The sequence below is a fragment of the Hordeum vulgare genome, chromosome 3H (assembly GCF_904849725.1).
Source record: "Hordeum vulgare subsp. vulgare chromosome 3H, MorexV3_pseudomolecules_assembly, whole genome shotgun sequence".
Classification (NCBI taxonomy): Eukaryota; Viridiplantae; Streptophyta; class Magnoliopsida; order Poales; family Poaceae; genus Hordeum; species Hordeum vulgare.
The window spans coordinates 227,447,441-227,473,172 of NC_058520.1; the positions used below are offsets into that span (position 1 = coordinate 227,447,441).

The 25,732-nt window shown below is 54.0% G+C and overlaps 1 protein-coding gene and 1 pseudogene across 4 annotated transcripts in view; one reads left to right on the forward strand and one right to left on the reverse strand.

Annotated features, from left to right (window-relative positions):
- Positions 1 to 525: 525 nt before the first annotated feature.
- The window catches only part of LOC123443566 (protein translocase subunit SECA1, chloroplastic), a 71,508-nt gene continuing 46,301 nt past the window's right edge, over positions 526 to 25,732 (reverse strand). Inside the window, exons 14-20 of one of the 4 annotated variants that reach the window (XM_045119993.1) lie at positions 24,522 to 24,623; positions 17,296 to 17,547; positions 8,793 to 8,993; positions 8,384 to 8,451; positions 8,181 to 8,298; positions 7,574 to 7,813; positions 526 to 1,050 (exon numbers count right to left, since the gene is read on the reverse strand). In XM_045119993.1, the coding sequence (XP_044975928.1) occupies positions 943 to 1,050; positions 7,574 to 7,813; positions 8,181 to 8,298; positions 8,384 to 8,451; positions 8,793 to 8,993; positions 17,296 to 17,547; positions 24,522 to 24,623 (1,089 nt within the window). In that variant the 3' untranslated portion in view covers positions 526 to 942. Of the gene's footprint in view, positions 1,051 to 7,573; positions 7,814 to 8,180; positions 8,299 to 8,383; positions 8,452 to 8,792; positions 8,994 to 9,058; positions 9,271 to 10,769; positions 10,862 to 17,295; positions 17,548 to 24,521; positions 24,624 to 25,732 lie in introns of those variants that run through there. The other 3 variants (XM_045119994.1, XR_006630722.1, XM_045119995.1) reach the window with 3 other exon arrangements.
- Positions 22,627 to 24,501, forward strand: LOC123443567 (annotated as a pseudogene).

The window sequence follows — 25,732 nt, forward strand, 5'->3', positions numbered from 1 at the left end:
TGTCCTACTTTCTCATTATAAAGGTGTTTTATACATAGGAAGTTAGTAGGACATGCAATCGTCAAAGCAGAGCTTTATGATTTTTATGCCTTGTGAGCCTCTTTCAGTCTTAGTTCTTGAGTGCTAAGATAGTTTTGTTCTCCAAGCATTTGGAAATAGGTGCGCACAAAACAATATAACGATAATTGGCTTCAAAGACAAGTGGTACTTGCAGACATCATGATTTCTGTCAGATTATGTTCTTATTTTTCCCTTTGTTCTTTGTTATACATGCATTTTACGCCCCCTTTATGATCAATGACATTTTACACATTTCTCATGTTATCAGAATGCCAAATTCAACCCATAACTAATTATCATAGTAGTTTCCGATTTTAATTCCCGTTACTTATTGGTCATACAGTATTGAGAGGAGACATAAAGAGGACCACATACATGTATCTATATGTCATGATAACAACCATAGGATATCACTCAAGATTATATGGAATCAGGAACGCAAAAGAAAGGGTAGGCAACATCCAAGGACTAAAAGACATGTTCAAGTAAATCAATTTACGAGAGACCTCTTCTAAATTGATGACGTTTTCATGTTGATTGTTTTGCTTCAATTTCCGCCGCAACCGAGGTACTCCCTCCGTTCCTAAATATAAGTCTTTAAAGAGATTTCACTAGTGGACTACATACGGATGTATATAGACATATTTTAGAGTGTAGATTCACTCATTATGCTCTGTATGTAGACTCATAATGAAATATCTTAAAAGACTTATATTTAGAAACGGAGGGAGTATGATATAGTTATACAAAAAGTCACCGCGTCATTTGTACTTCTGTCCTCCCACACTTCAGCCATCGTAAACTGTAAAGAGAACATATACACCTGAGAATTCTCAAAATCAGCAAGCCATAGCTACAGAAAAACAAAATCTCATATCAAACTCAAGATGCAGCTTGGGCTGCACCAAGTTTCTTGGCACCCTTGTGCAGATTCTTTTTTGAATCGTTCTTTCCAGAATTTTCCTCTTGCTTCTTCATCACAGGTTGGAACTGTTCCAAAACAAAGCATAAGGTCACTAGACAACTGGGCTAAAGCACATTCAGCAGCCACAAATGATGATACAAGTGCTAGTCAGACTAAATACAGACATGTTGAAAGCTAAATGAGGTACGAGCATTGCTTCTACTCCCTCCGTCCCTGAATAATTCTAGTTGGGGAGAACTAGTAGTTCTCCCCAACTACAATTATTTAGGTACAAGGGGAGTACAAAGAAGAAAGGAGAAGAACATGGACCAGAGTCAAAGGCCAAGTGCTCATCTCTGTAAAAACATGTCATTGAAATGAGAACTCTGAACTTCCCATCTCGCTTTCCAATTCCTTACCCTCCGGCCGCCAATTTACCCTGATTCTCTCTTGTGATCATCCCGACTACTCGTGGGATATAAAAAATTGGTATCGGAGACAACACACAGATTTGCTGCACTTGAGCTCAAATCCTCAAGACTGGATCGTAAAATCCCACTGTGAAGGGTGTTGCAAAACCGCCCGCTAAGTTGGAACCAATCCAGAGGAGACGCAACCGCGCCATCCAGGTCAAGCAAACCATCGGCATAGACGAATTTTGTTTTGAGAGGATGGATGCGGTAGCAGAAGATGGATGAAGATTTTCACCCCGCTTCAACGCGACATGTACATAGTCTCGGCGCACCACCAGGTCAGCATAGCCACATACTACCTGGACGGTCATGCCGCTCTTCTGGTTCAAAGCGTACAAGTGGAAATAGCGTCTCATTTCCTGGCCAAAGGGATGACCTCCGAGGAAAGGTGCTCCTCTAGATGCCGACTAGCTTGACGATTGTTGTGTTAGACCTTTCAGCCTGAGCATTGATAGTTGTAGATGACACTAGGAGAGTTGGGACAATTTTCGTTGGTTTATTTCTCACACAATGTCATGCCAACCTGAGGGGTTGGAGATACATATTTATAGGCTGCTAGCCAGCCAAACATATGCTAAGATGCTAGTCTAAGAAGCTATCCTAACAGCCAGTCCTTAGTATTCAAGGATTCTATCCTAACAGTCACAAGGACCATGTGCTCCAGCCCCACAAAGACCCTAGTACAGAGACTTATCCATCATTCTCCCCCCAAGTCTTGTACGCCGTCTTGTGGGAGAGTCGAATCATCCCGATCCTGGAGCAGAGTTCGAGGAACTTGATCCTCCCAAGAGGCTTGGTAAGCAGGTCTGCGAGCTAGTCCGCGGTGTTGATGTAGCTCGCCTTGATGCTCCCTTCATCCAAACAGCTTTGGATGAAGTGATACCTCAGTCGGATGTGCTTGCACCGTTCGTGGGTTCTTTGCCAGGGCCAGGGCGGACTTGTTGTCCACCAGGAGCTGCACCGTTCTGGTGTCTTAGACGAGATCACCAAGCAGTCGAGCAAGCCAGAGTGCCTGAGTGCAGGCGGTGGAGGCCGCTATGTACTCGGCCTCACAGCTGGACAGGGCCACCACCTGTTGCTTGACCGATTGCCAGCTCACGAGACACTTGCCAAGGAAGAAGAGGATCCTGCTCGTGCTCTTGCTGGTGTCGATGTCGCCGGCGTGGTCGCTGTCGCTGTACCCGACGAAGTGTGCCGCCCCCCGGACACCTAGGGTAGTGGAGGCCGTGGTCGAGGCCCGCCACGTAGCGGATGATCCTCTTCACTGTCTGTTGGTGCTCCGTCGTCGATCGCTCCAAGAGCTGACTAACGTAGCCGACGGAGAATGCTAAGTCCGACCGTGTGTGGGCGAGGTAGCGAAGGCTCCCCACAAGGCGCTGGTACTGCGTAGCGTCCACTTCTTCCGTTGTGCTGTCGCGGCTCAGTTTCAGCCTCCCCTCCATCGGAGTGAGGGCTGGGTGGCACTTGGTGAGCCCAGCTAGCTCGACGATGCGCTTGGCGTAGTCGGACTGTCGAAGCGCGATCCCGGAGTGATCCTGCCGCACCTCGATCCCTAGATAGAAGGAGAGGAGCCCCAGATCACTCGTCTGGAAGGTGGCCTTCATTTCTTCCTTGAACGCTGCCACCTCTGCATCCTTGATGCCGGTCGTCAACTTCCACTAGCAGGGCATTTCCTCCACTGCCCCGTCGGTAGACGGCCGCCTCATGCGGGCTTTGCTCGAAGCCCATCTTCTTTAGCGTGGAGTCCAGCTTGGCATTCCACGCCCTACGTGCTTGCCGTAGGCCATAGAGAGCCTTACGCAGGCGGAGTACCTTGCCCTCCTGGCCGGGGATCGCAAATCCCGGCGGCTGATGCACGTACTTCCTCCTTCAAGTCGCCTTTGAGGAATGCCGACTTGACATCCATGTGATGGACACGCCAGTCCTCCTGGGCAGCTAGCGCAAGGAGAAGTCGCACGGACTCCATCCGTGCCACGGGAGCGAAAGCGTCGTCGAAGTCGACTCCTTCCTGTTGCAAGAAGCCTCGGGCCACCAAGCTAGCCTTGTGCTTGATGATGGCGCCGGCTCCATTCCTCTTCAGCTTGAACACCCACTTAAGGGTGATTGCGCGGTGATCACGAGGGAGGTCAGCGAGCTCCCAGGTGCGGTTCTGCTCGACCGCATCCATCTCCAACTGCATCGCGGCACGCCATGCCGCGTCTCTCTCGGCCTTTGCAAAGGACCGAGGTTCGCCGTCCTCACACGCGAGTTGTAGCTGCGCCTCCAGGTAGCGTGGCACTAGTCCCGACACCGGCTGGTCGCCGAGTAGATTATCCATCGTACGATACTGCAGCGGTTCGCCTCCTTGATACGCGTCGATGCGCTCCTCGTCGTGAGTGAGCGGGGAAGCGAACTTCACCGGGTTGTGCTCAGCATGAGCTGGTGCTGATGAAGACGAGCCCAGAGGGGTGACTGCCGGGGCTGGAGTATGTGGCGTCGCCGGTTGTGGTGTCATCGGCGTAGCAGGCACCGGGGTCGATGGAGTTTGGGGGCGGGGGTAGACGTACTCGACAATGAAGTCCCCATATGTCGGCGTCGAGCCATCGTCCACCGCCTTGTCCCATTTCCACCCTCGCCCTTCGTTGAACACGACGTTTCGCGTCGTGCGCACACGCTGTGTCTTCGGGTCGAGGATTCAGTAGGTCTTTGAGCCCTTCGCGTAGCCGATGAAAACTCCCGGAGTACTCCTGTCGTCGAGCTTGCCGATGTGGCCGAACTCCTTGGCGTACGCAAGGCAGCCAAAGACCCGCAAGTGGGAGACCGCCGGCTTCCGCCCATGCCAGGCCTCGTACGGCGTCCTGCCGTCGAGTGCCTTAGTAGGTGAGCGGTTGAGGATGTAGACGGCCGTCAGCACCGCCTCTCCCCAGAAAACAGCCGGCATCCCTCTCTGCTTGAGGAGAGCCCGAGCCATCCTCACAACCGTCTGGTTGCGCCGCTCGACGACGCCGTTTTGCTACGGGTTGTACGACGCGTAGTAGTGGCGCTCGATGCCCTCATCAGCGTAGTACGACGCGAATTCAGCCGCCGTGAATTCGCTGCCATTGTCACTGCGCAGCACGCGCAGTTTGCGGCCGCTCTCCGCATGCGCAGCAACCTGCGCGCCTGATGGCGTCCGCCGCCTCTCCCTTGCTGCTGAGGACCATCACCCACATGTAGCGAGAGAGGTCATCCATGAGCAGCAGGAAGTAGCGTCGACCTCCTGGTGTGGCTGGCGTCACCGGGCCGCATAGATCTCCGTGCACGAGCTCCAGCCTCTCCTTGGCCCGGAAACTCGCCTGCTGGGGAAAGGGGAGTCGTCTCTGCTTCGTCAACACGCAGATGTCGCAGAACTGCTCCACATGGTCGAGGCATGGCAGGCCTCGCACCATCTCCTTGGCACTTAGACGCTTCAGGGCCTCGAAATGAAGGTGCCCAAAGCGCTCATGCGATTGCCACGCCTCGTCGTCCCGACGGACAGCGAGACAGACCGGTTCTGCCACCTCCACATCAAGGACGCAGAGTCGATTTTCACCTCTGGGTACCTTGGCGAGAAGGCGACGCTGGCGATCCCAGATGCGTAGGACCCCATGCTCAATCAGCACGCGTGAGCCGTTCTCATCCAGCTGTACCAAGCTGATGGAGTTCCTTAGCGCGGGGATGTAGTAGACACCGATGAACAGCCGATGCTCTCCTGTCTTGGTGGTGAAGATGACAGAGTTGACGCCCTTAATTTCCACGGCAGAGGCATCCCCAAACTTGACGGAGCCTCGCGCGTCGGAGTCGAGCTCGGCGAAGAATTCCCTTCGACCGGTCATGTGGTGGGTGGCGGCGGTATCGAGGCACCACCCCACAGTCTTGTCCTTCCCGGAGCCATCGCCAAGAAGAGCGTGCGCTTTTGGCTCGTCAAGGTGGAGGAGAGCTTTTGCAGCTGGTGTCGCTGAAGGTAGCTCGATGCTGGCATGCGCCATGAACAAAGCCGTCTCCTCCTCCTCTGCCTGTGCGACGTGAGCCTGGCCGTGTCGTGGCTGTCGACACTCATTGGCCCAATGGCCAAGCCGGCCATAGTTGTGGCAACTGTTGTCCTGTGCCGGCTTGGGCTTGCCAGCGGTGCCGTCCTTGGCGCCTCCGCGAGCGTTACCTTCGACACGTCCTTGTGCCTTGCCCGGGGGGCCTCTTCGCGCCTTGCGCTGCTTGCCGCGCCTGCGGCCGCCATCGTGGAAGAAGGCTCCCCCTTCTTCCTGTCACCAAGGCAGGCGTCCTACTGCTCCCGAGATAGGAGCAGCTTTCCGCTGGTGGTGATGGGCCCCGAGAGAGGCTGTGGCTCATTGGTGTCGACGACCTTGAGGCGGCCTATCGCCTCCTCGATCGTCATCGTGGAGAGGTCCAACAAAGACTCGATCGAGCGAGCCATCTGCTTGTACTTCTCGGGGATGCACCGAAAAAGCTTCTCAACAGCTCTCTCCTCGGTGTAGGTGGCATCGCCGAACTTCACCATCTTCTGCAGCAGAGTGTTGAGACGGAGAGCAATGTCATCAACGTCCTCACCTGGCTTGAAGGCCAGGCTCTCCCACTCCTTACGAAGTGCCTGTAGTGTGGACTTGCGAGCACGGTCGCTGCCGATTCGTGCTGCGGCGATGGCGTCCCAAGCCTCCTTGGCAGTCCGCTTGTTGAAAAGCGAGAACTGCATCTTGGGCGGGACTGCGGCGATGAGGGCGTCCAGCGTCCGTCGATCCTCTTGGTGGTCGACGTTGTTGTCCTGGATTGCCTCCCACAGGTGCCGCACCTGGAGCCTGATCTTCATGATCGCGGCCCACTCGACATAGTTTGTTTTGGTGAGGGTAGGCCACCCAACACCGGGACCAACATCCCTGACCACAGTCCGGACCTCGTAGAGGCCGTGGTCCTGGTCGTCACAGCCGCCGTCGCCATGCGCACCTCCACCTGGAGCGCCTCGCGATGTGCGCGAGCGTGCTTGGCTGCCCACTCCGTCGTCCGCTCTCGCGCTACATTGGCAAGTCCGCGTCGGCGCCGTCGTCCACAGGCGTGGAGCCGTTGGAGCTGCCGGAGCCGCCACGGAGTGCCTTGGCATCCGTCGTAGCCTCACGTGCTGCCTCCGCTGCTGCTGCTGCTTCTACCTCCGCTCTGGCGGCTGCCAGCTCCGCCGCAGCCAGCCTCGACGCCCTTGCTGCCGCAGCAGCGGCTGCTGTAGCCGCTCGCTCACGCTCCTCTGCCACGGCGCGATCGGCCTCCTGCCGGCGCCGCGTGCTGAGAGCGACCTGCAGACATGGCTTGCTGCAGGGGGGGCTGTTGCGTGAAGAAGAAGCTTCTTCTGACGAGCTGCTGCTCGACAGTCCGAAGGGAGGGAGGTAACCAGGGGCAGTCGGAGCAACTGCTGCTACCGGCTTGGGCTGCTCAACTCCCGGTGAGAGAGGTGAGCAGGAAATGCCCAGGGTACAAGACAACGAGGCTCTGATACCACTTGTTAGACCTTTCAGCCTGAGCATTGATAGTTGTAGATGACACTAGAAGAGTTGGGACAATTTTCGTTGGTTTATTTCCCACACAATGTCATGCCAACCTGACGGGTTGGGGATACATATTTATAGGCTGCTAGCCAGCCAAGCATATGCTAAGATGCTAGTCTAAGATGCTATCCTAACTGCCAGTCCTTGATGGTCAAGGATTCTATCCTAACAGCCACAAGGACCATGTGCTGCAGCCCCACAAAGACCCTAGTACAAAGACTTATATAGTCATGTATCCTATAAGGGGCTTTCTGCATAACCCACACCTGCACATGTGTATATACTGGGTTTTGGCCTCATGGAAATACGAGTTCCATATTTCTTAACGCCTACTACTAGCAGGATATCACAGTAGAGATGTAGTTAGTCTCACAATACCACTATTGACAAACTAACTTTTCATTCCGAATTGCATAATGCTGCACAGGAGTCTTGTGAGATTATCAAAGCAACAAATGAGTTAATCAGATTGCAATCGCAACACTCTTAGATTATTTTTTGAAGTGTTAGTAAAAGGTAATAAATATGATAACCTAATATATTATTTAAGGGAAATAAAGGAAGGATGAGTTGGACATTAGGGATGGACAAACCTGATATACTGAATAAATAACATTTCTCCGGATTTGAGCCATCATATCCAAGAAAAGATTATATCCCTCAAGTTTATATTCGATAAGGGGGTCTCGTTGAGCATAGCCCCTTAACCCAACAGCTTGTTGCACAAACTTTAAAGCTTGCAAGTGTTCTTTCCAGAGCTTATCAATATTGCTTAGGATTAGGAATCGCTCGGCTTCCTTCATCAAACCTGGAGCTTGCTTCTCCACAATTTCCTGCCATATAAATAAATAAGTTAGGAAAGATGCAAATGTGGAATTACAGCTTGTTTTTGCCAAAGTTCCTGATATAATTAGGCCAAAACTAATTTGAAGATCTTGTTTTATCATGTGTCATTTGAAGAAAGCACCTTTGATCTCTGAATTTAAGTCTGAACTAAGAAAGCTATTGCTTAATTTTTCTGCTGAGATTCAATTGGCCATATTATAATAGTAAAATATATTCACCAGTATTTGCAAGGTGAAACTTCGATTCTTCTTTTCAATGGTTAAACATCTGTTGCATTGATCTAAGTATTTTATAATTTTTGAGTATGTATCATGCAAGAAAACTCTACACATGAGACCAGAAAGAGCAACTAACAGCTTTTTGGAAGTATGCTTCACGCCCTCGGGTTCGAAGGTACTCCTGTAAATCCTCGTAGCTTGAGCATTTACTCTCCAACAGTTCTGGTGCCAAGTCATTTAATAGGTAACAATACCTAGAAAAAAGATAGAAACATAACGAAGGAGATAGTAAATCACTTGGTAGATCGCCTGAAATATGCATATTATCAGAAAACTCACTGTTGAACTTTAGCTATCAGCTTGCCAAGATCCCAACTTTCCCTTGGGGTACCAGGCCCTATGTTTGCCTGCAAACAGGATGAAAAAACTGTTAGGAATATGCAACTTGTATTCCTATGAGGCCATAGGCCAGTATATATACATGTACAGGTGCAGGAAACATGCAGAAAACCCCTTATACAATGGGGTAAATACAAAGGGGCAACATATCTTGTGAATCCGATGGCTGCATGTATCCCTGTATCCCTCTGCTCTCAGCCTCCCGATCAAAATCCTTTGCTCTAGATTAATTTGCAGCAAATTTACATTTACACACCCGCTTCTAGCCCATACCAGCAGTTTTGCTTTGCAAAAATAACCCTGGACGTAGGACTGCCTCGTGCGCCGATATTGACTACTGTCGGTATACCTCTCTCCCGCGGTGGTGTGGAACCCTAGGCCAAACGTCCGCACTCCTCTGCTCTCGGCGGCATCTACAGACAGACGCCCCGTACAAGTGCTGATTTTTCCAGTTGACTTGATCTTGGCATTCATCGGTAGCCGCTGGCCTATGCATGAAAGAAAATCCTGATCCCTGTATCTTTCTTCTGCAGATCCATGGTCCAAGAAGCTGTTACACACTACATCAGTCGTTTCTTGAATGGACAACCATGGGACAAGAAGCAATCAGGAACACTACGACACCACATGTTTCAGGTAACACAACCCCCCAATAAATTCAGTCCTTGCGCATATTGCATCATGTGTCATTGCCATGTGTGAAAGCTTGATCCTATACGTGTGTTTGCAGTCACTGAAGCCAACAAATTACTTGCAAAGGCATATGAATGAGGAAGAGTTTGGCACACCCATGGAGAATGCAGACATACCTCTAGCTGTTGCTTTCGCTACATGATACATAAAAAACTACAGTAAATGTTACATTAAAAACTACAGTTTCAGGAAACTTTGGATAGTGTCTTTTTGCTTATAGCTTTTTTTACCATAAAACTGGTTAAGGCCCTCCCAGGCCACTTCTGGATAGTGACTTGTTGCTTATAGATTTTTTTTAACCTCAAAACTAGTGAGGCCATCCCAGGCCACTTCTGGTAGTTCAGAAGATTTTGTTAATAAGTCACTGATTTTGTTCAACACATACGGGAGCTAGTCACTGAACTTTGTGAATGTTCAGGAACTTTTGGATACTGACTTGCTGCTTATATAGCTTGCATATCAAAAGTGGAGAAAGCCATCCCAGTCCCCTTCAGGAACTCAAATGCTTTATACTGAACAATATATGCTTTGACCACATGACTGAAAAAATCACTGGTTTTTGTCAACACATAAGTACATAACTGAACTAGTCACTGAATTTTGTGGCAACAGCCAAAGCCTCTGATCTGAACAAGGCATATCACGTATTAGTAAGCAATTTAGAAATGAATGGAAACATGTGAAAGCATCTTACACCATGCCATCCATTAGGGGCAAATACTACAGTTTACTCATATGAGTGCAATAGTACATCTGCTACAGGCTACAGGCTACAGCACTACAGCTTCCTATGGATCACGAGAGATTGCATCTTCCTATGAAGGAATCGTCGCGGTCAGTGGAGGCTATCCAGGGCGGCATTGGCGCCTCCTCAGAGTCGTCTTCACCGCCACAGAACGTCATCAGTTGTCATGGCTTCCCCGTCGAGACGACCGACCGGCTGGGTGGATCTATGTGACCATCGAGCCGTTGCTTTCGCTACTTGCTTGCCTTCTCGAGAGAAGGTTGTCGTCGTAGGAGGCCTTGGGATTGGGACTTGACTTGGGAGCCGATGCGAGAGATCAGGCAACCGAGAGTTTGGGGCAGGAGTCGTAGGACGACTTGGGGCTTGGGTTTGGGATCATGGATCGGAGGCTTTAGTGGGGTTTCCATAAAACAATATTTGTTAAGTTAGGAAGCGGGCGGGTGACTGCAAATTTTCACTTGGCTGCACGTGGGGCGATGGATTTTGATTGGCAGGCTGAGAAACAAAGGGATACAGGGGTACATGTACCCATCGGATTCACAGGATATGTTGCCATACAAAGGCTATATATATACTCTAACAAAACCATCAAACTCATGGTGGATCAACAACATTGAATTTGGCCAGACACAAGCCATGTTGTGCTCTAGTCTAGGCTTTCGCAAAGAAGTCCGTCAACTGTAACTCAGAAGGCACATACTGAAGAGCAATAACATGATTTGCATACCACCGAACACCTAAAAAGCATCAACATCAATATGCTTGGTGAGCTCATGTTTCACAGGGTCACGCACAATGCTAGTAGCACTTGTATTGTCAGACAATAGCAGAGTAGGTGAAAATAGCAGAGTAGGTGTAGTGAACGGAACACCAAAGTTCTGAACTAACCACCGTAACCAAGTCACCTCTGCCTTCAAAAGAGTCGTAGCTAGCAACTTAGCCTCTGCACTCGAACGGGAAACTGCTGTTTGTTTCTTTGTCTTCCAAGCAATGAGAGAACCATCAAGAAAAACATATTAAGCAGAAAGTGAACGACGATCCGAGGGATCACTAGCCCACTTAGCATCCGAATAAGCTTGAAGTTCTAAAGAACTAGAGCGAGGAAAGAATAGACGATGAAAGATCATGCCATGAAGATATCGGAGGACTCGAAGAAGGTAACTATAGTGAACCGAAGTGGAACCAGACAAACTGACTCGCTATATGAACGGATAAGAGATATCCGGATGAGTGACAACTGTTAGGAATATGCAACTTGTATTCCCATGAGGCCATAGGCCGATATATATACATGTACAGGTGTGGAACATATGCAAGAAACCCCTTATACAACAGGATAAATACAAATGGGTACACCCCCCCCCCCCCTCAAACTCATGGTGGATGAACAACACTGAGTTTGGAGAGATAAAAGTCATGTTGTGCTCTAGTCTGGGCCTTCGTCAGGAAATCCGCCAACTGTAACTTGGAAAGCACATACTGAAGAGCAATAACCTGATCCTGCACACCAGCGCGCACATAGAAAGCATCAACACCAATATGCTTGGTGAGCTCATGCTTCACAGGATCGCGCGCAATGCTAATAGCACATGTACTTTCAGATAAGAGCAGAGTCGGTGTAGTGACAGGAACACCAAAATCCTGAAGTAACCACCGTAACCAAGTCACCTCTGCCGTCAAAAGAGCCATTGCTCGCAACTCAGCATCTGCACTCGAACGGGAAACTGCAATCTGTTTCTTCGTCTTCCAGGCAATGAGAGAACCAACAAGAAAAACACAGTAAGCAGAAAGTGAACGGCGATCTGAAGGATCACTAGCCCACGTAGCATCCGAATAGGCCTGAAGCTGTAAAGAACTGTAGCGACGAGCTCGGACTCATTGGCGAGCCAGACCTCGAGATGGAGCAGATGGGGAAGGAAGACGTGGGCCCAGAGGTGGGAGCTGGGCACCCCGCGGGCGTCGCCCTTGCCAAAATCGGCGGGGCCTGGTGGCATGTGGAGCGCGGCGACGACGCCGAGGAGGCGGATGGAGTTGCGCAGCGAGCGGATCTTGGAGTCCCGCGGGGACGGGGAGGCGTCGGCGAGGCGCTCGATGCTCTCGATGGCCAGCTCGAGGTCGGCCAGCAGCAGCTATCGGGCTTCACCAACAGCTACTCTGCCCGGCTCGGCGCCGGCGGCTTCGACGCCGTCTACAAGGGCATGCTGCCCAATGGCCTCGCAAATAATGTTGTCGCCCTGCTGCTCATGTAGCAGGCTGTCGCGGGCTCCTTCTCGTCGGCGCTGCAGAGCAAGCCTCCGTCGTCGACCAGCGGGAGGGCAATGTTACACTGTGGTGCGGCCGTTCGTGCTGTTCACCTGCGACCACCGACCAAATCGAATAACTCGACGGCCTTGCTGTTATGTTGTATGTCCTCTGATTGTCTAGGGGTAAACATATGCATGTAGTGCGCCTGCAGGCTGCACATGCAGATACATTCAACATCCGGATCTATATAATGTTGTATCTGCTTTGCACTTGGCCATTCCGTCATAATAATTAGTGCGGGAGCTGCTGCACCGGGCGGCGAGAGCTGCATGATGCATCTGCTGCACGCCGTTGATAAGAAGCACCGGATGCTATATCTATCGGCAAGAAGGCGAGCATGGCGGCCTGCAGGAGCGGCACCTTTGTGCCCGACAAGCAGGTCGAGGAGGTGGAGGTCGGAGGCGCGTCAGCGAAAGGAAGAAGGCGTTGTTTTGACAGGGACAGATGAGGAAAAATGTGAACCTTCCGATTAGATTGAACGGTAGATTTTACAAGTGACTGTACCGATGCAGTAATAACATGACTGCAGAGGAGCCGAACCCCGCCATGCTCGCCGCATCGCACGGCCGCCCGGCATCTCGATGTCTCCACGCGCCTCTGCTGAAGCTTAGTCGCCGCAGCAACCGTCACGTCCGCCAAATAAACATACAAATGGTGGGAGGAAGAGGAGAGGACTGAGACAGCAGAGACAGGGGGGCGAATGCCAAAAAACAGCCACTCTAGCTGACGGGTGGGTCCCCTCTGACGCGCGGGGCCAGGATGACGTGGAATATGGGGGAAGTACGCGGTACGTGCGGGTCGTGTATTGCCGGGACTAAGGTTTCAACCTTAGGGACTGTATTGACGACGTATTTTCGTGTACCGGAACCGTATTGAAGCACTTCGCAAGTACAAGGACTGAATTGGACAGCGCCAGCAAGTACCAGGACTAAACGTGCAATTATCTCATCCGATCGACGAACATGAACATAGCAGTAGCAGTCGGCCGAAGAGGAGCATCGACGCAGGATTGGTAGCAACAGTCGGCTGGAGAAAATAGCAGCGGCAGCCGACACAGGAATTGGATCGGAAGAGCACGAATTGCGTGTGCGGAACAAAACCCTAGGGCTCTACTGCCATGTTAGGAATATGCAACTTGTATTCCAGTGAGGCCATAGGCCAGTATAGGTGCAGGATGTTAGAGTTATAATATAAGTCATGTACCCTTTTGTAGTCATCCTAATATATAAGGGGTTTCCTGCATATAGTCCACCACCTGTACATGTATATATACCGGCCTATGGCCTCATGGGAATACAAGTTGCTTATTCCTAACATGGTAATAGAGCCCTAGGTTCTTTTTTCGCACGCGCAACTCGTGCTTGATTCTCTTCCCGTCACAGCCGTCGGCCGCTCCTCTCTGATCCAATCCCGCCGGATCCAGTTGCCCCGTCTCCCGCCGGATCCAGCCGCCCCCGTCCTCTGGTTCTTTTCTCTCGTCCTGCTCGCCGCTCCCGCTCGTGGCAGGATCTCGCTAGTGCTGGAGTTTCCCTCGTGGCTTGTCCTGCTCGCCGCTCCCGCTCGTGGCCGGATCTCGCCAGCCGAAGGTTCGCTCGTGGCCAGATCTCGTCCCGATCTCGTCCCGCTCGTGGTGGAGTGGAGTTCCGCTTGGAGGTACTGCTTGGAGGTTCGCTCGTGGCCGGATCCCCGCTCGCCAGAAGCCCAGATCGAGGCGGCCCCAGACGCGGACGCAGGTCCGATGCTGCTCCAGATCGAGGCGGCCCCAGACGCGGACGCAGCTCCGATGCTGCTCCAGATCGAGGCGGCCCCAGACATGGACGCGGTTTCAGACGCGATACGCGTTTAGGTGACTGCGAGTAAAAAAAAATAAAATAAAAATGTCTGCTGCATCCGGCTACGTTGTTGTTCCTCATTGTCCGGTGATCTTTGAGGGCACTAACTACACCTAGTTCATTGGCTTCATGCGCATTCACATGCGTGGCATCCGTCTATGGGGTTTTCATTCTAGCGAGGTCTGCTGTCCGCCATGTCCGGTTCCTCCCGTGGCTCCCACTCCGCCGACCCCACCGGCTCTTCCTGCGGATGCTCCTCAGGCCGCAAAGGATGCGGCTAAGCTTGCTAATGAGGCCGCTATCCGTGCTTATGATGAGAAGGTTTTGGCTTATGAGGAGGCTCTTCAGACGTATCATGGTGCTCTGTCTGCTTACACCCAATGGCTTGATGATGATGCTCGTGCTGCAGCTGTTCTCACTGCTAGCGTTCTGCCTCGGTTTGCCTCTGAGTTTCTGGGCCATCCTACTGTGTTTGAGATGTGGACTCGCCTTCGTCAGCGCTATGAGCCCTCTGGTGATGCCTTATACCTCTCTATGGCCCGTCAGGAGCATGCTCTTCAGCAGGGTGACTCTTCAGCAGCTGAGCGCAAGCATCGTCATCTTCTTGAGACGGCTCGTGCATTGATGATTGCCGCCTCTCTCCCGCCTAAGTTTTGGGCTGAGGCCGTCTTCACCTCCACCTATCTCATCAATCTCCAGCCTTCTGCTGCTCTACAGGGTGGTGTTCCTTTCGAGCGTCTTTTCGATCGTTCTCCCGATTATTCGATGCCTCGCTTGTTTGGCTGTGTTTGCAATGTTCTTCTTGTCCCCCGCAAACGCACCAAACTGACCGCTCAGTCTGTTGAGTGTATATTCTTAGGCTATAGTGATGAGCATAAGGGCTATCGTTGTTGGGATCCTATCGGTCGTCGGATGCGTATCTCTCAGGATGTGACTTTTGATGAGTCTCGTCCCTTCTACCCACGCCCATCTTCCTTGACCTTTTCAGTGGAGGATATTTCTTTCCTCACTTTTCCTGACACACCTATCATACCCGTCGAGCCTTTGCCTATTCGTTTCGCTCCCTCAGCTTCTCCACCTCCAGTCGATTTGTCGCCACCATCTTCCACGGTCTCCTCGCCTAGCATGTCACCGGATTCTACACCTTCATCTCCGGTGACTTCTTCGTCGCCACTCCCCGATTCTACCTTGGCGATTCCTCCTTCCATTGTTCCATCTTTTCCTCAATGTTACACTCGTCGTTCATGTTCTGTGGATGCCTCTGTGGATGTGTCGTCATCCTCGTCTCAGCCTACTTATGGCTTGCGTTCTCGTCCTCGTCCGCCTGTTGATCACTTTGGATATTCCACCGCTGATGCTGCTGTTCTTGAGCTGACTACTTATAATCAGGCTGTTGTTCATCCTGAATGGCAGTTTGCGATGGCAGAGGAGACTGCTGCTCTTGAACGCATTGGTACATGGGATCTTGTTTCCCTTCCTCCCGGAGTCCGTCCCATCACTTGTAAGTGGGTCTACAAGGTTAAGACTCGCTCCGATGGTTCTCTTGAGCGTCACAAAGCTCGTCTTGTGGCTCGTGGTTTTCAACAGGAGCATGGTCGTGATTATGACGAGACTTTTGCTCCTGTGGCTCATATGATCACTGTTCGTACACTTCTTGCCGTGGCCTCTACACGCCACTGGTCTATCTCTCAGCTTGATGTTAAGAATGCTTCTCTTAATGATGAGCCGCGTGAGGAGGTGTACATGCAGCCACCACCTATGTATTCTGTTCCTGATGGCATGGTATGTCGTCTTCGTCGCTCTCTCTATGGCCTTAAGCAAGCCCCCCGCGCCTGGTTTGAGTGTTTTGCCTCTGTGGTGATTGCCGCTGGTTTTTCAGCCAGTGTTCATGATCTAGCATTGTTTATTCACCTTCCTCGTGGTCGGACTCTTCTTCTTCACTATGTTGATGACATGGTCATCACTGGGGATGACCCCGAATATATTGCCTTTGTCAAGGCCCGTCTTAGTGAGTAGTTCCTTATGTCTGATCTTGGACCTCTTCGCTACTTTATTGCGATTGAAGTCTCTTCTACCTCTGATGGCTTTTTTATATCCCAGGAAAAGTATATCCAGGATCTTCTTGCTCGTGCTGCTCTTACTGATGAGCGCATTGTTGAGACTCTTATGGAGCTCAATGTTCACCTCTCTGCTACTGATGGTGATCCCCTGCCTGACCCGACGCGTTATCGTCATCTTGTTGACAGTCTTGTTTATCTAGCTGTCACTCGTCCGGATATCTCTTATCCGGTTCATATTCTGAGTCAGTTCGTCTCTGCTCCCACATCGGTTCACTATAGTCATCTCCTCCGTGTTTCTTCGATATCTTCGGGGCACGATCTCTTACCGTCTATTCTTTCCTCGCTCTAGTTCTTTACAGCTTCAGGCCTATTCGGATGCTACGTGGGCTAGTGATCCCTCCGATCGCCGTTCACTTTCTGCTTACTGTGTTTTTCTTGATGGTTCTCTCATTGCCTGGAAGACGAAGAAACAGATTGCAGTTTCCCGTTCGAGTGCAGAGGCTGAGTTGCGAGCGATGGCTCTTTTGACGGCCGAGGTGACTTGGTTACGGTGGTTACTTCAGGATTTTGGTGTTTCTGTCACTACACCGACTCTGCTCTTATCTGACAGTACAGGTGCTATTAGCATTGCGCGCGATCCTGTGAAGCATGAGCGCACCAAGCATATTGGTGTTGATGTTTTCTATGTGCGCGCTGCTATGCATGATCGGGTCATTGCTCTTCAGTATGTGTCTTCCGAGTTACAGTTGACGGATTTCCTGACGAAGGCCCAGACTAGAACACAACATGGCTTTTATCTCTCCAAACTCAGTGTTGTTCATCCACCATAAGTTTGAGGGGGGGTGTTAGAGTTATAATATAAGTCATGTACCTTTTCTATTTATCCCAATATATAAGGGGTTTCCTGCATATAGTCCACCACCTGTACATGTATATACCACCGGCCTATGGCCTCATGGGAATACAAGTTGCTTATTCTTAACACAGGAAACATGCAGAAGACCCCTTATACAATGGGGTAAATACAGAGGCTATATATACTCCAACAAAAACTAGCATCATTTCAGGGTAACTAGTTTGTAACTTTCTAATGCAGTTTAAACTTTGGCAATAAATAATTAGAAGAAATTACCAAAATAAATCTGTTATGAACATGGTGGCACCTACTTCATTGTACTAAATCAGCGACACTTATTTTGGGATGGAGGGAGTACTAACCTCTAATATGTCGTCCATTGTTAATTCAGCATACTCCACAATAAGTGACTCCAGGCTACCAGATGTGAGGGCACGTCTTCTTTCTGCATATACCCGATCCCGCTGGCTATTTAATACCTCATCATACTCAAATAGCTGCTTCCTGATATCAAAAAAGTAGTTCTCAACTTTCCGTTGAGCTTCATCTAGGGCCCTTGTTAGCATCTTTGATTCAATAGGAAGATCTTCAACTCTGAAAGCTTGCATCAGACCCTACATGACACAGTTCGCAATGTTTTCAGAAAATTGAATGTACATATTTTCAACTCACATGGAATGCTAAAACAATAGTCTGTAAAAGCCACATGTGCTGAATGATGTGGTCTGAGACTCCGAGTGTACCAGACAAACTCTTACAGTATAAACATTTCATATTAAGGATGCAAGTTGAAAGAATGCCCCGTCTTTTCTCTTTCTAAACAAACAGAACCTGTCCCCTCCTAATTCACTAAGCTGTAGGAAGGTACTGGACTTTCAGATTTTTTTTTTTCGAGAAAACGCAGTGAGATGCGTGCGTTTCTTTGTATTGAAAAGGAAGAGTTTATGTTACAATCCTCCTAGGGGGGGTAATGATGGGAATAGAAAAGCTTAAGACTAGTGTACATCCCAGGTCTGTGGGTAGATGATATGGAGACCGGCCGCTCCTGCCTTGGTCCAGAGGGACGCCTCCTCCTTGATCTTCACGATCAGGTCGTGCAACGAGGGTTGTATGCCCTCGAACACACAGCTGTTACGGTGTTTCCAAATCATCCACGGGGTCAGCAGGGTCACGGAGGCGAAGCCTTTGCGCATGGGGTGTGGCATGCTCCGCTTGGCTCAGTGCCACCAGGCGAGAAGGGAAGTCTCGTTGCTGGGAGCGGCGCAGGGCAAGCGGAGCCAGACGATGATGCTTTGCCAGACCTGCCTGGAGAAGGGGCAGCGTAGCAGCAAGTGATCCATAGTCTCGGGGTCCTGGCTGCACAAGATGCAGGGGTCGTGGTGCTGCAGCCCGCGGCGTGCTAGGCGGCCGGAGGTCCAGCATCGGTCCTGGTCGGCGAGCCAGTGGAAGAACCGTACTCGGGGTGGAGCCCAACTCTTCCAGATGAGCTTCCAAGAGGCGTTGGGGATGAATCCTTGGAAGGTGATCTTGTAACAGGACTTGGCGGAGTAAGAGCCATTCGTAGTCCACTTCCAGGAGAGCTGGTTAGGCGTGTTGAGCAGGGTAGTGTGCTTGATGACGTGCCAGAGGTGGATGTACTGGCCGATCTCGTGGACACCGAGAGCGCCCTCGATGTCGTGAGCCCATGCGTTGGCATTGAGCCCTTCCGCAACTGTCCGCACTTTTCTTCTCCGCATGGGGATGCAGGCGAGGAGCCGCCGAGCTATCTCACCCACGGAACGGCCGCCGATCCAACAATCGACCCAGAAGAGGGCCAAGAGGCCGTTCCCCAGGGACATCATGGTGCAGGCGAGGAATAGGGCGCGTTCGTCCGCCGTGAATTGCAGGTTGAGCCCGCTCCAGGCTCTGTCTCGGTCGGTGTGGCTGAGCCAAAGCCATCGCAGGCGGAGAGCCAGCCCGGTGCGTTCTAGGTCTGGGATGCCAAGGCCTCCAAGCTCGATGGGGCGGCATGTGCGCCGCCAGTTCACGTGGCAGTTACCCCCATTGGCAGCCTCGCGGCCAGCCCACAGGAAACCACGCTCGATCTTCTCTAGTTGCTTGATGGTCGTCTTGGGTGGAGCATAGACAAGCAGCTGGTGAATAGGGACTGCGCAGTGGACAGATTTCACCATTGCGAGGCGCCCAACCTTGTTCATAAGCCAAGCCTTCCATGACGGCAATTGGCCCCTGACCTTGTCTACCAGGGGCTGTAGCTGCGCCGCCGTCGGTCGCCGGATCGTGAGCGGGATCCCCAAATAGGTGATCGGGAACTCGGCGACGGGGCAGCCGAGCAGCTGCACTGCCGCGGTCGCAGCCTCCTGGTCACAGCGGATGAGCGTCGCTGTGCTCTTGGCATAGTTGACGTGAAGTCCGGAGGCGCAGCCAAACAGGCGCAGGATGCCCTTGACCGCGGTGATCTCGCCCGGTGAAGGGTGGCAAAACAGCACGACATCGTCGGCGTACAGCGAGATCGCCGGTACCGTATGCCGCGGGTGTAGTCGCTGCAGGAGGCCCAGCGAGGTAGCCCGGTTGACGAGCCGGCCAAGCACGTCGACGGCAAGCACGAAGAGCTGCGGGGACAGCGGGTCGCCTTGCCGGAATCCTCGGCAATGCCATATCGGGGGGCCTGGGTCGCCATTGAGCAGCACCCGGGTGCTCGCCGAGGATAGCAGGATGGCCAGCCAAGCTCGGAAGCGGGTGCCGAAACCGCAGCGGTGCAACACCTCGAAGATGAAGGGCCAGGACATCGAATCAAATGCTTTGGTCAGGTCCAGCTTGAGGAGGGCGCGCGGGGCTTTGAACTGGTGGAGAAGCCGCGCCGATTGCTTGACGAGGACGAAATTGTCGTGGAGGCTGCGCCCAGGGATGAACGCGTTTTGGTTCGGGCTGACGAGACGATCCAGCTCAGGCCTGAGGCGGAGGGAGAGCACTTTGGCGAACACCTTGGCGACGAGGTGGATGAGGCTGATCGGCCTGTAATCCCCGAAGGTGGCGGCGTCGGCCCGCTTGGGGAGCAAGGTGAGCAGCGCCTGGTTGAGACGGTCGAAGCCTCGGCCGCGCATGTCGTAGAGCTGCTGGAAGACGTCCACGAGGTCTTGCCGCACCGTGGGCCAGCAAGCGCGCAGAATAAGTTATTCTGCGGTGAAGCCGTCGGGGCCCGATGCCTTATGCGCGGGGAGTCGCTGAATAGCGTTCCAGATTTCCTCGGCAGCGAACGGTTCCTCGAGAGCGAGGAGGCCATCGGCGGGCTCGATGAGCTCGTCAAGATGGAGCGAGCACTCGCGGTCGACGGCGGTGCCAAGCAGGCCATCGAAGTGTACGAAGGCCGCGTCCGCCATGTCGTCGTGGCTGGAGATCGTGTGCCCGTCGATGCTGATGTTGAAGATTCTGTTCTTCTGCCGACGGTAGGTGCTCTGGCGGTGGAAGGAGGTGTTGGCGTCACCGTCCTTCAGCGAGGTAACCCGCGCTTGCTGGCGGGCGATGGTGCGCTCGAGCGAGGCGAGCCCGAGGTAGGAGACCTTCAGCTAGGAGCGCAGCCAGCTCTCGTCGGGGGTGAGAGCCCGGTCCTCTTGCGCCTTGTCGAACCGGGAGATCAACTCCCACGCGACGGCAAGCTTGAGGCGGACACCACCAACCGAGCGGGCGCTCCAGCTGGTGAGCGCGCGGGCGGTGGCCTGGAGACGTAGCACCATGTGCTGGAATGGATCGCCGTGAGTGACGGAGCCCCAAGCCATGGTCACCACGTCCTGGAAGCCATCTAGGCGTAGCCAGAACTGCTCGAAGTGGAAACGTCGGTGAGCGCGAGGCAGGGGGCAGCAGTCCAGCAGCAGAGGGCAATGGTCGGAGATGACCGACGCGGGGCAGCGTAGGTGGCACTCCGCATGAAGCTCTTCCCAATCGGAGGTGCACAGGACGCGGTCGAGGCGCACGAGCGTCGGCGGTGATTGCTCGTTTGACCACGTGTACCGGCGGCCGTGGAGGTAGACTTCCTTGAGCGCGAGGTCGTCGATCAGGCGGCGAAACTTGCCCATCATGCGGCGGTTGAGGTTGCGGTTGTTCTTGTCCTCCTCGCGATAGATCAAGTTGAAGTCCCCGCAGAGCATCCATGGCCCAGGGTAGGCAGCTCGCACGTCGCGGAGCTCTTGTAGGAAGGCGATCTTTGCCGCGTTGGCCTGGGGCCCGTATACCACGGTAAGCCACCTAGCGGGGGCGCCAGTCATGACTACTTGGGCAGAGAGAGTGCGTGGCGAGCGACTGATTGGAGAGGGTGACGAGCCGGCTCTTCCAGGCCAAGAGTATGCCGCCGTGGGTGCCGGCTGCCGGCAGGAAGACGTATTTGTCGAACTCGGAGCCAAGCGTCTCGAGGACGGTCGACGAGCAAATGAACTCCATCTTAGTTTCTCAGATGCAAACAATGGATGCCTCGGTGGTACAGATCAGTGAGCGGATAGCCGTGCGACGAGCGCGCGCATTCAAGCCGCGGGCGTTCCAAATTACAAGTTTGAGGTCGTAATTCATAGTAACATGTTCGACAGGAGTAGCACCCAGCGATTAGATCGCGATGGGGCCGCCGTCCATCGTGGTCGCGGTCGGTGCCGTCCCCTGGGGGGGAGGCAGCTCGCGATCGACCAGCGCTGCTATCGCAGCGAGCACGGACCGGGGGATGGGCGCGGCGAAGATGCCGTCGTAGGCCCGCATCTCGGCGGCGGTGATCTGCTGGTTGACGCCGAGGATGCCGAGGGTGCGGAGGACCTGCACCTGCGCCCGATGCTCAGCTGTGGGAGGAGCAGCGGTCTTGGAGGCTGAAGAAGATGCAGATAGGCCCCGCCGTGGAGAAAAGTTCAGTGCCGGCCGACGCAGGCGCTTCCCTGGGGTGGGGAGGACAGCGCTGATGTGCTTTGTGGCGGCCGAGAGGAACTCGCCCAGAGTCCATGTCTCGGTAGGACGCCGATGACGCGGACGCTGCATGGTGATTGGCGGGGAGGCGAAACGGCCTGCGGGAGAGGCGAGGGGGCTGCATGGCACGTCTGCAGGGCTGATCGACACGTTCGCAGGAGGTGGGGTAGACGGGGGGGGGGGGGGGTGCCATGCGCGTCAGCAGGAGGTGGGGTAGACGGGGGGATGCCATGCACGTCAGCAAGGGGTGGGGCAGCCGCAGTGGTGGCGGGCGCGGTAGTGGTGGGCGCACCCGCATCAGCCGCGGTAGTGGTGGGCGCGTCCTCGTCTGGCGAGGTGGTGGGGGCGGGGCTGGCAGGGTCCGCCGTCATCGCGCCCTCCATCGACCGGGCCAGGGTCTCGCCATCTGTGCAGGGATCGGCCTCGGCAGGGATCGCTGCGGCCAGAGATAGGGACCCCACCAAAAGCAGCAGATCTGGTTGGGCAGGGGGGTTGATGCAGCGCGGAGCTGTGTCCCGATGCCCTCCACGATCGCGTCGGGTGGCCGCGTGGTCGAATCAGAGCTGGGGCCCGCGCCAAAGTTGGTGGTCTGCGAGCGATCCGGAGCCACAGGTGTGGGTGCCCCCTCTGCGGTATCTGATCCTGTCGGCCTCGGGATCAGAGGCAGGGAAGGTTTGACTGCTTTGTCTGGCGCTTTTCCAGGCGGCTGACGAGGCCGGCGGGTACCGCGGGCCCCGCGTAGGCCAGGCCAAGGGCAGATGATGCGGAACCGGAGGGGCGCCGCCGGCTGGGTGACTGCGCGCCGGACTTCGCAGGTCGAAGACCAGCCAGCAACTCCGGCGATGTCGTCGGCGCGCTGCGGGCGCGGGTTGCGCGGCCAGGGGAGGTCGTCCATCTGCATGCCGTCGGCGCGACCAGCAGGGGTGCAGCCTGTGCGGCGTCTCTTGCGACCACGGCGGCGCTAGCGGGCACGCCTGGCAGGGTCGTCATCGCGGCGCTCCTGGTCACCGTCCTGGCCGTCGTCGGGATCATCCGCGGGGGCGTGATATCTCGGCGCAGGGGCGTCGAGCTCAGCACAGGCGAGCGTGATGGCCACTGGGTATGAGAGGGTGGTGATGGTGGGTACGTCCGACTAGTGGCGCGAGGGGAGGGATTCGACGATCTTCAAGGTGGCGTGGCGGTGGATGCGGGCCGAGTCGGCTGTGCGAGCGGAGAGCCGGAACGTGGCGAGGTCGGCACGGGAGCGCGTGCACGGGTGTAGCCTCTCGATCCAGCAGTTGCTGCCCAGGATGTGCTCCGCCGTGGAGAGATGCCAAGCCTGGGCGGGGATACCGCGGAGCTCGAGCTCGACACGGTAGTCCAACCTGCCGGAGCTGGCATGCGCGAGCTTGCACCATTGGCGCAGCGAGAGGGAGAAGCGAGGGCCGGAGATGAAGTGATCGCTGGCGAGGCGGTCCTTGAGCTCGCGGGAGGCGAGGACGATGAGGAAGTCCTCCGGGTGGTGGAGGTGCACGGAGAAGTCGCCGGGGTGTAGGGCGAGGGAGGTGTGCAGCAGCCCGGCCACCTCCTCCGCGGAGACGGTGGGCCGCGTCCCAGTGATGGTGGCCACCATGGCCCGACGCAAGACGCCCTCCGTCTCCTCCATCTCGTCGGAGCGGGCGAGGATGACCCGCACCGAGACAGACGGGGCATCGGGGCGTGCCTGGACCTCCATGGGGGGCAGCGGTGCTGGAGTTCGGAGCACCACGGGACGCGGCGTCCCCGGCGGCGCGGTCCTCGTCGAAGCCGCGCGCGGGGAGTGGGCTCGAGTGCTGGTGCGGTGGCGGTCTGAGCATTCCCATGACTCGTGGCCAGACACGAGGCATCGACGGCAGCTGACGTCTCCGGTGCAATCGCGCACCCTGTGGCGCGAGTCCAGGCAGCGGAAGCAGAGGCCCGCCGCCTCCTCGGCCGAAGGGCTGCGGGGACGAGACGGAGCGGGGCCTAGCTCAGCGGCGCGTCGAGGGCGGCGGCGTCGGTCCCGGCGTCGAGGGAGTTCGAACCCCTCCTGGTCGACCTTGGCCGCGGCTCCAGCGTGCTCCACCTGCTGCTCTAGCCGCGGCGCAAGGCGAGCCGTGGCCGGCACCCTGCGCACACCGGCCGCAGGGGGGCGGGTGGGTTGGCGCGGGGCGGCGTGGAAGCCTGCTTGCGCGCCGTTGGGGCCGGGGAGCTCGGGGAGGCGGCGACCTCGCTGTAGGAGCGCGCGGAGTAAGAGCCGTCGAGGGAGACCTGCACATGGACCAATGTCTTCCATAATATTCTGATAGCCTATTCTGAACTTTTTATGACACCTAGTGGTTGCGAGTGGTAGGTGAACTAGATTACAAAGGCACAAGGTGCTTTGTTCAGCAGCGAATGGATTCCAATACGTTGCATTCCACCTTCATGAACGAGGAATATACAGATTATCGAATAATAGAGACTTAAGTTGACCAAACATTCTCCTCATCAGAAGCTTTAAGTGGAATCAAGTAAGTTGTGCAGTACAACAGAAAAGGTGGGAAATGCGAAATGACAGGGTTTTGAATGCAACAATGCACTTTGTGCAGCCTTTAATACTGCCATGTTACCCTAAGGGAATAAATAAATATAAAATAAAGAAAACAAAATATACCTGTATCCGGTCACCTCCGAAGATTCGGAAGATATTATCCTCAAGACTAAGAAAGAAGCGAGAGCTTCCCGGATCCCCTTGCCTGCCACTTCGACCACGAAGCTACACCAGATAAAAGCAAACCAATCAAAGGTAATGATGGATCTATAAAAAGATACAATGGTGGTATAATGCCCAGCCAAGTTTGAAGTGATCATGCCCCTACTGGGAAGTTGGTAAACATTTTGGTGTATTCAACATATAATAGGTAGATCTTGTTAGAGTTATAATATAAGTCATGTACCCTTTTGTATTTATCCCAATATATAAGGGGTTTCCTGCATATAGTCCACCACCTGTACATGTATATATACCGGCCTATGGCCTCATGGAATACAAGTTGCTTATTCCTAACATGGTATTAGAGCCCTAGGTTCTTTTTCCGCACGCGCAACTCGTGCTTCTACCCAATCCCGTCGGATCTTCCAGCCCCCCGTCGTGCTCCCTCACCCCGGCCGCGTTGGCTCCTCCTTGCCCCGCCGTCTCACGCTGCCTCGTCTCCCGTCGCTGGTCTGCCTCGGATCCTGCCGCTGCCGCCCTCCCGTCGCTGGTCTAGGACCCGTTGCTGCAGCTCGCGCCGGTCTCTGCCTCGGATCCAATCGAGGCGGCTCGCATCTGGCAGCTCAACTCCAATCGCGTCGTGGCTCAACTCCATCAGCCAGATCGCATCGTGGTTCTCCTGGATCCCATCAGTACGTGGACGGATCCATCAGCCAGTACTTGGACGCGGCTCCCACCAGAAGACCAGATCGATATCCTCCCATCAGACGATTCCTCGCCAGATCTGACGCTCCAATCCTGTTGTCAGACGCGAACGCATTTCGTTGACTGAGTTCAAAAAATATATATATTAAAAAAACATGTCTGCTATATCCGGCTACGTTGTTGTTCCTCGTTGTCCGGTGATCTTTGATGACACTAACTACACCGTGTTCATTGGCTTCATGCGCATTCACATGCGTGGCATCCGCCTCTGGGGTTTTCTTTCTGGCGAGGTCTGCTGTCCGCCATGTCTGGTTCCTCCTATGGCTCTCACTCCTCCGACTCCACCGGTTCTTCCCGCGGATGCTCCTCAGGCTACGAAGGATGCGGCTAAGGTTGCTAATGAGGCTGCTATTCGTGCTTATGATGAGAAGGTTTTGGCTTATGAGGAGGCTCTTCAGGTGTATCGT